At 42.5% G+C, this 9,940-nt stretch overlaps 1 protein-coding gene across 1 annotated transcript in view; it reads left to right on the top strand.

Moving 5' to 3' along the window:
• LOC105517476 (aldehyde oxidase 4-like) overlaps window positions 1-4,754 on the top strand; it is a 73,281-nt gene extending 68,527 nt beyond the window's left edge. Inside the window, 4 exon segments of the mRNA XM_011950013.1 lie at window positions 1,008-1,193; window positions 3,115-3,196; window positions 3,199-3,290; window positions 4,701-4,754. Of these exon segments, the coding sequence (XP_011805403.1) occupies window positions 1,008-1,193; window positions 3,115-3,196; window positions 3,199-3,290; window positions 4,701-4,754 (414 nt within the window).
• Window positions 4,755-9,940: the final 5,186 nt, after the last annotated feature.

Below are 9,940 nucleotides of genomic sequence, written 5' to 3'. Positions count from 1 at the left end.
GGGGAAGGGAGGGGGAAAAAAGTCGAGAAATCCAGATATTATAATGAATTACAGTGTCCTAATTCTATTTATTCTATGTCGTATTCCCTCAATGTTAACTTCTTTTTCACCTACTTCTATAGACATTTATGGAGAACCTATGTGCCAGGCACCATGCTAAAAACAGAATATAAGAAAGCCAAGCCTGAGATGCTCATAAGCTAGTGGGAGAGAGGAGGAGAGTGAGAATGAGAGGTGAACAATGAAATGCCCTCCAAGCTCCGCCACAGGCAGGAGTGTGTTCCAGGTGCAGTGAGCCTGGAGGAAGCAGTTCCTAAATCCAGCCAGGGAGTGCTGGGAGGACCTTAAGATACCAGAGGGGCCCTAATCCTTTAGCTGAAACATGGAAGAGGAATAGGAGTGTGCCAGGTGGACAAGTTGAGGTGGGAAGGGGTGAAGACAGTCAGGAGAAACTGTATTTACCAAGACTCAGAGATGAGAAAGAAGCTGGTAGGTTTGGAGAATTAGCAGGAACGTAGCCAATGTCAGGCACCCGGAGTGTGGGGAACCCGAGGATGAGGCCAAGCAAGGTTGCGGGCACCAGTTCAAAAATGGCTTTCAAAAATGGCTTACTGGCTGGGTGCGGTGGCTCACGTCTGTAATCCCAGCTCTTTGGGAGGCTGAGGAGGGCGGATCATGTGGTCAGGAGTTCGAGACCAGCCTGACCAACATGGTGAAACCCCGTCTCTACTAAAAATACAAAAATTAGCAGGGTGTGGTGGTGGGTGCCTGTAATCTCAGCTACTTAGGAGGCTGAGGCAAGAGAATTGCTTGAACCTGGAAGGCGGAGGTTGCAGTGAGCCAAGATCTCACCACTGCACTCCAGCCTGGGTGACAGAGCAAGACTCCGTCTCAAAAAAAAAAAGAATGGCTTCTTATGATCCAGAGCTCCACATTTATTCACACTGTAATATTTATTCAACCAATATCAGGTTATATCCTATAACCTGTGAGATTTTTGGCTGTAGATTGAGGGAGCATTTATTCAAGGCATAGGATTCTATACCATAGAAGAACTGAAATACTCCCCAGAAGGTGTGCTTTATTCTCGGAGTCCAGATGACTACAAAATCCCCACCATCACTGAGATACCAGAAGAGTTCTATGTCACCTTGGTGCGTTCCCAAAATCCCGTAGCCATCTACTCATCCAAGGTAAGAACTTAAACCTCTGTGTTAGTTGGCTGTGGTTGCCATAACAAAATACCACAGACCAGGTGGTTTAAACAACAACAATTTATTTTCTCACAGTTCTGGAGGCTGGAAGTCCGCCACCAAGGTGTTGGCAGGTTGGTTTTCTCCACGGCCTTTTTTCTTGGCTTGTAATCAGCCATCTTCTTCCCATTTCTTCACATGATCCTCCCTCTGTGTGTGTCTGTGTCCAAATTTCCTCTTCCTATAAGGACACCAGTCCTGTTGGATTGGGGCCTGCCTGAATGACCTCATTTTAACTTAATCATCTCTGTAAAGCCCTCATCTCCAAATACGGTCCCATTCTGCGTGCTGGGGATTGGGACTTCACCAGATGAATTTGAGGAGGACACAGTTCACCCCATCACAACCTCCTTTTTCAAGAAATTATAAAACCATCCCCTGAATTTACTATGTCCTTTGAACTGCAAATCCCAAAAGGAGAAAGAGAAAAGAAAAGCATGCTTGTGGCAGAGTGACACTGACTCCAGAAGCCCAAGCTGGGTCTTCGTGTTTTACTAGAGATCAAGAAACAAATCTAAATCAAACAAGGGTCAATAAGGCAATGAACAACTTGGCTCATGAGGCTAAGTGCCATTGTGAGATAAACTAACACTGTAGGCAAATTCCATCCACCCAGAGCTTTTCTGCACCCTTCCCACCTGTCCTCCAGACACAGTTCTTGCTGACACTGCCTCTTCCACACCCTCTCCAAGTCAAAACGGGCTTTTAACCAACTTTCGTCCTGACTTTTTTCTCTGAGGTGTTCATAGCCATTGATACCTGAGGTGTTGGTGCCATGCTCCCTGGAGCAGAAGGCCTTCAACTGGCCCATAAAGACCTTGGCAAGAAACGGTTCTCAAATACAAGTGTGAGAAAAAAACACAACTTCCCAAACTTATGTTCTGATCTGAGCCCACATCTGGACAGATAGGTGGTAACTTTAACTTCAGATTTCCAGAGTATTCCCTCTTTCCTGGGAGTAGGTCACGATTGCTAGGAAAGCGAGACTTCCTGTCTGAGTGGTCTCTGTCTCCACTTCTACACCTGAATTTGGCCAAGGGCATTTCTAAGCTGGCCCAACACAGCACACAGTCCTGCCACTTGGGGTCTAGCTGCCTCCCTGCCAGTTCTGCTCCAACTAGGGAGCCAGACCCCTCGACTCTCACCCCTTCTTCCGGCCTCAGAGGAACCCCTCTGCCTACCGGCCCCCTTTCTCCCTCCATATTTGCCTCAGAGGAACCTGGAATTTTGACAACAACCAAAGCCTGGGGAAGCCTTTATCTTCTTCTGGCCTTTCTCTCATCCCTCCACCAGGGCCCTAGACACAGATCACAGACCAGACCACCTGGAAGAAAGCAAAAAGAAAAATCAGTACAAAAAAGCACTGGTGAATCATTTGAAATATAATGTCACCATAGTGGTAACTCGAAAGCATCCCATCTATGCCGGCAAAGTTAACACACACGAAAAGAGGCAACCACCTCTCACTGTCTTTCAAGTTCAACTGCAAATGTTGTGGTTGTTTCATTTTGGCCTTGAGTTAGACACAAATGTTCTGGAGCCGGAGTTGGAGCATCATACAGGGCACCAAAGGCAATGGGCCTTTGTAGCCCTTCCCCTCACATCAGCTGATGTGGTATTTTAATTAACTCAGTAACCAAATTGCATTTTCACCAGCCACTCTGAGGTGGACACCCAAATCACCATGCAGGGAAATTTGATTCTGGCAATTTGGAAGCACTCCACTCTGAGGATTATAAAGCCAGAGAAGAATGTGTGTGTGTGTGTGTGTGTGTGTGTGTGTGTGTGTGTGTGTGTGTGTATACACAAATTAGTCCTAAAAGAACCATGCATTCCTGACAGCCTTTTGTTTTTCTCTCAGGGATTGGGTGAGGCTGGAATGTTCTGGGGGTCCTCCGTGTTGTTTGCCATATATGACGCAGTGGCTGCTGCCCGCAGAGAGAGGGGCTAGCCAAGACCTTCGTCCTGAGTAGCCCGGCAGCCCCTGAGATGATTCGGATGACGTGTGTGGATCAGTTCACCGACATGATAAGGGAGGTGCCTGTTGTAGTCGTGGACTTTCAGGTTGTTGGTATGGATCTGATAACCATGACAATATTACAGGGCGGGTTCATCTTTTTCAATGAAAATTCTCATTTTGCCTTCACCTGCCACTTCATATGCTCTTTTTCTTCTTTTTTTTTTTTTGAGACAGAGTCTTGCTCTGTCACCCAGGCTGAAGTGCAGTGGCACGATCTTGGCTCACTGCAACCTCTGCCTCCCGGGTTCAAGAAATTCTCCTGGCTCAGCCTCCCAAGTAGCTGGGATTACAGGCATGTAGCACCACGCCCAGCTAATTTTTGTAGTTTTAGTAGAGACGGGGTTTCACCAGGCTGGTCTCGAACTCCTGACCTCGTGATCCACCCACCTCCACCTCCCAAAGTGCTGGGGTTACAGGCATGAGCCACTGCACCCAGTCTCCGTGTGTGCTTTTTAACAACTGCAAAGTGAGCAAGCCTCTTCAAATTATGATTTGATTCTTTCAGACCCCAAAGAAAAACACACTCCATTGAGCCAGTGTTAATAGCAAATGGACATGGTAGGTTGCTTCTTTAAACATTTTATCAAAATGTAGCTGCTGTGGCATTTTGATTACCTCAGTAACCAAATTGCATTAACTAGATATCTGATCTGGTCAATCATGCAGAAAGTATTTGTTAAGCCAACTAATAAAAATAACTTAAATGAAAATATCAAGTCACTGGGCACACCTTGATATGCCTTCCAATCACAGAATACACTTCCACTTTCCAGAGACTAAAAATATACCCAGAACTAGCATCTGAGCCTAGTCCTCTGCTGAACTGCTTACTGTAGCCCTAAGTGAGACTTTGGTATAAAATTAGACTGCACTTTATGACTTGAAAATTACAGGGCTTCTGAGTAAGTGGCATCTTATCCCAAAAAGAAGTTTATGAGGATAAAGAGGTTTATGACTCAAGGACTAAAACAAATATGAGAATTATATACTTTTGATATTAATAAAATGGACATTGACTTGTTCATTTTTAAAAAACATGATTGTCTTCTGGCCAGCCATCATGGCTCACACCTGTAACTCCAGCACTTTGGGAGGCTGAGGCAGGTGGATCAATTGAGGCCAGGAGTTTGACGCCAGCCCGGCCAACATGGTGAAACTCCGTCTCTACTAAAAATACAAAAACTAGCCAGGCATGGTAGTGCATGCCTGTAATCCCAGGTACTCAGGTTGCTGAGGCACAAGAATCGCTTAAACACAGAAGGTGGAGGTTGCAGTCAGCCAAGATCATGCCACTGCACTCCAGCCTGGGCAACAGAGCGATTCTGTATCAAAATAATAATAATAATTTGACTTCTTAATTACAACATTTTTAGTATAATATATTACATTTTATTAACAACTATCTTTCTTCTTTTGATCTTTTTTAGATTCCCAGAGATGACCCTTCAACATTTACACCTTGGTCCATCCGTGTGTCTTAAGCCTGTGTTTTCTAGAAAATGAAAGAATACATGATTGACCTTAAGAGTCTCAAATCAGAAAAAAATATAGGTTGGCTCCCAACTGTCAATGATAATTTTAGCATCTTTCAGGTTTTCTCTGTGGTTTAGATCACTACATGATTATATTTCAGGATGCAAATTTTCACCAAAAGGTATAATGAAGCTTAGAACCAAAAACTCAAAAATTCTCATTTTAGTTTGCATTATCCTGAAAATCTACATCAGCATGATTTGAAAGCATGATAGAGTTTTTATTAATCTGGGACAACTTAAGAGAGACTATTCATGCTTTGTTCTTTAGAAATCTACCCAAAGTTCGGTCAAATTGTCCACCCGCAAAACTCTGAGGATTGGATTCCCCCAAAGCCAACGGTGTGCTAGTAATGGACAAATCCCTGGTTTATGGTGTTTGACCATTTCCATGGTGTAAATACCCCGACCTTGGCCAATTCTAAGCCACTGATGTGAGGTCTCAGAATGTGGAGTTGAAAGTTTGCCGTCAGCTCTTGGGAGTGGGGAAGAGCTATCTCCAGCACTGTGAACTCACCACAGTCCTCGGGTTCCTGCCACTCCCACATGGTCCATTTAGAAGAGGCTTTGGGAAGTAACCATCCAAAACCTCCAACTGGTCCTCATCTGCCATGAGCCACATCCATGGTACAACTTCTTCCTCACCTGGGAGGCCAGGGAATCATTGTTTATGCTGAGTACATCAAAACAGTGATCTCAAATCAGTTTTGAGTCCCTTGTTTTGGCTTAGTGTCCAAAAGGTGAAATCAGCACTATCTTCCTTTTGCCATCAAAAGGGCACAAAATCCTCAGGGTTATTTTTTGGTTATTTCTTGGCTGTTTTACATGGCTTTTTCCTGCAGAAGTGCAGTCTTATACCAGAGATGATGTTCAGTCCCATGTGAGGTTTGGAAACACAGTAAGAAAAGAAACTTTTGTGTCAAAAACACAAATAAATAAATAAACACTTGTCAGGGATCTCTGTGCTAGATATTAAAGCTCTGCATCTTTTAACAGTAATTTTGTGACAGAAGGATAAGTTTAAATGTGTGTCAGACCAGGTTAGAAGAGAAGTCAGGTGGTAGAAAGGAAAGACTTCTTTTCAAAGAAAAAGGCTCACCAGGCCATGTCTCTTATTCTATTTTTCTCGATGTCTCTTATTCTGAGAGGAGAGAGACAGAGAGAGACAGAGTCAGTCTTTAAGTGTTTGAATGCATTCAATAATCTAGATTGCCCAGAACCTAACCCATAAAAATTCATTGTGCCAGACAGAACAGCAAAAATAGGGTCACTGGTATATTTTTCTAACAGTAAAATAGGAAGGCACATTTACCACAAACACAAATTAATTACAAAAGTGTTATACTTCATAGACTGTAAGGGCAAGGCCTCTGATATCACAGAATTGCATTTTTACAAAATAAGTCTGATCATTTCAGCAGCATTTTATTAACTTGAAGAATTAGGATGGGAAAGTATTCATAAAAATAGTACGTGTTAAAGAATAGCAGTTTTCAAACATAGGGTTAATATCCTAATGCCTTTAAAAATTAGATTGACAATTTAGAGTGTCTGTTCTATTACACACTTAATTCATATCACTAATTTAGACAAATATCTATCATTGTGTGTCCAATTCTAAAATGTTATTACAGTGAGAGTTGGGCTAAAAGTATAAGATGCCATCTTTTTAACCAATAGATTCCATAAATGATCAAGCACCCTTTTAATGATAAAAGCCCTCGATCATTAACTCTGGGCAAAACTGCTAGTGCCTGTTACTAGTTATCATTACTGATGCTTCATTGTGGATTTAATAAAAGTTTATTAGAAGAGAAACAATGTGTAGCAGTTACCATACTTCTTGTGCTTCTGCTTTCAGGTTAAAGTGCGTGTGGGGTCAAAGATATCCTAATTCTTCTGAGCCAAAAGTTTATGACGGAGCTGTTTCGCATCACCTTACAGAAACTGGGAAAACAGCTGAGTGAATAGTAGTAGGGATGGAGTTGATTTCCTTTCAGCATCTTGAAACTGCCGACACTCACATGCACTCAGGTTTTGGAAAAGTTCAAGGACGTCTGGGACAGGGTCTTAGAGGTCTATGTTGCTTCTCTCTTTTTTTTTTTTTTTTTTTAATATTTAAGTTCAGGGTACATGTGCAGGTTGGTTATGTAGGTAAACTTGTATCATGGAGGTTTGTTGTACCAGGTACCAAGCCTAGTAGCCAATAGTTATTTTTTCTGATCCTCTCCCTTCTCCCACACTCCACCCTCTAGTAGCCCCAGTGTGTGTTGTTCCCCTCTATGTGTCCGTGTGTTCTCGTCGTTTAGCTCCCATGTATAAGTGAGAACATGCTGTATTGGTTTTCTGTTCCTCTCGGGGCCACACTGCAGTTCAATTTCTGCCTTTAACCAGCTCTGCTTCTTCCACCTTCCTCTCCCAGGTGTTGATCCCTAAGAAACATCCTACTCCCCAAACTCTATCTCAGCCTTTCTGAAATATGCCCCAGTGAGACTGCCCTGGGAAAGGTGTGAACTTGAGGAAGAGGCTGTCTGCCCTGAGGCAGCCCCTGAAGGCAGCTGAAGATATGTGCTGACCCAACTCCCAGGCAGGGTACAAGTCCTTCCTCATGGAGGACCTGAGTGGAAGTGGATCACACAGATCAGTGGATCACTTCCTGGCCCACCACACAGATCTATCAAAGTTATTCTTCCTGGCAGTCATTCTTCCTTAGTTTGCTGAGGATAATGGCCTCCAACTCCCTCAATGTTCCTGCAAAGAACATTACCTAGTTCTTTTTTATGGCTGTATAGAATTCCATTGTGTATATGTACCACATTTGTATGTACACATATGTTCATTGCAGCACTATGTGCAATAGCAAAGACATAGAATCAACCTAAATGTCCATCAATGGTAGACCAAATATGTTGTTTCTTTTAAGGAAAAATAATTTCTCTGCACTTGATACTTTCAGTGTTATAAACTGGCCATATTTTTCACTCTCAGAACACAGAGTACCACAGGTGGAGTTCTCCAGAGGCTGAGACAGAATTTGCAGAGTAGGATGTTTCTTAGGGATCAACACCTGGGAGAGGAAGGTTGAAGAAGCAGAGCTGGGCAAAGGTAGAAACTGAACTGTGGTGCAGCCTGACAGGCATCAATAACCCAGCAAGGACTTCTGGGAGCAAACACTGCCCCACAGAGTTACCCTACCTAGGCTGAAATGTGCCATGGGAAGGGTGTGACGTTCAGGAAGCAGCTGTCTGCCCTGAGGCAGCCCCTGAAGGATCTGGCAGCTGAGGTCATGTGCTGACTCCTCTCGAAAGTGGGCACCAGTCCTTCCTCATCGGGGATCTGGATGGCTGGCTTCCTGGCCTACCACACAGATCTATCAGAGTTATTCTTTCTGATTTGTGAGTTTATTAATATGCAGATCTTACAGAAGTATAAGTAACAGTCACATTTAGCTATACATTGGATGGATTACCTTTACAGAAAAGAATAATTTTACATTCAAAAAAATACACAATTTACATATATGTAACATTTCTATATTTTAAGTCAGCACTTGCCTCAGAAATTCCATGTTATATTTTCAGGTTTTTTTTTTACTTACTGAAACAACTGAAACACATATGATTAAATTCATTTATCAGCTTACAGTGTGCAGATGCTATTAATTACAAACAAAACCTCCAAAAAAAATCTCTTACCCAAGTTTCATTATCTGGAATTGACACTAGTCAAAAAAATGGACTTGCTGTACATAAATAAATGATCATGTAGATATATTCAAGAAGATGACTTTCTGCAGAGTTCTAAAGCCCTGAGCCCTGAGTTGACAGAAGCTGAATCTATCTGTAAGCAACAGCATGAGAAAACATGGGTTTATCCCAAAACATCATAGGAATGCCTAGGTGTTAATTGTAGTGTTAATAGTGTTAATAGCTATTTAATATCTAATATTTCCCAAAACTTATAGTCAAAGAACTCTGGTCACCAAGTCAGTCATTTAATTCACCTGCTAGGGAATATACTATGAGACACTTCCTCTTTGTCATTTACTAAATTTATATCTATATATACATATTCATTTGTAGAGTCTTTCATTAGTTCCAATTATCTAGTTGTCTATCCTTATACTAATACCGTATTAATATGTACTGCAAGGCATCTTTTTTTTTTTTTTTTTTAAGACAGAATCTCAGGGCCGGGCGCGGTGGCTCAAGCCTGTAATCCCAGCACTTTGGGAGGCCGAGACGGGCGGATCACGAGGTCAGGAGATCGAGACCATCCTGGCTAACACAGTGAAACCCCGTCTCTACTAAAAAATACAAAAAAAAAAACTAGCCGGGCGAGGTGGCGGGCGCCTGTAGTCCCAGCTACTCGGGAGGCTGAGGCCGGAGAATGGCGTAAACCCAGGAGGCGGAGCTTGCAGTGAGCTGAGGTCCGGCCACTGCACTCCAGACTGGGCGAGAAAGCGAGACTCCGTCTCAAAAAAAAAAAAAAAAAAAAAAAAAAGAATCTCGCCCTGTCACCCAGGCTGGAGTGGAGTGCAGTGGCGTGATCTCAGCTCACTGCAACCTCCACCTGCCAGGTTCAAGCAATTTCCCTGCCTCAGCCTCTCAATTAGCTGGGACTACAGGTGTGTGCTGCCACGCCCGGCTAATTTTTCGTATTTTTAGTAGAGACAGGGTTTCACCCTGTTATCCAGGATGGTCTCAATCTCCTGACCTCGTGATCCACCCTCCTTGGCCTCCCAAAGTGCTGGGATTACAGGCGTGAGCCACCGCGCCCGGCCACTGCCCTTATTTTTTCACGTTCTTGTTAGCTATTTGGTTTCATACCAAAAAAATTGTCATTTTGTCCAATTTCCCCTAAAAACTTAGGTGGAATTCTAATTCAAATTATAAATATATTTATATTTACATTTATAAAATGTAATATATAAATTAAAGGTATATATTAATTTTAATTGAACTTACTTTTTTATTAACTTTGCATCTAAGAACATTATATGTCTTTCCATTTGTGTAGATTTTGTTTCATAAGTAGATCCTATACTTTTGGAGGGAGGAGGTTAATTTTATTCTTATGTATTCTACATTTGGGAGCTACTGTGAATGGAATTTTTTTTTTTTTTTTTTTTTTTT

The sequence above is a fragment of the Colobus angolensis genome, unplaced genomic scaffold, assembly GCF_000951035.1.
Source record: "Colobus angolensis palliatus isolate OR3802 unplaced genomic scaffold, Cang.pa_1.0 Scaffold30, whole genome shotgun sequence".
NCBI classification, from domain to species: domain Eukaryota; kingdom Metazoa; phylum Chordata; class Mammalia; order Primates; family Cercopithecidae; genus Colobus; species Colobus angolensis.
The sequence above is the reverse complement of the archived record's forward strand: the minus strand, read 5'-3'. Positions and strand labels throughout refer to the sequence as shown.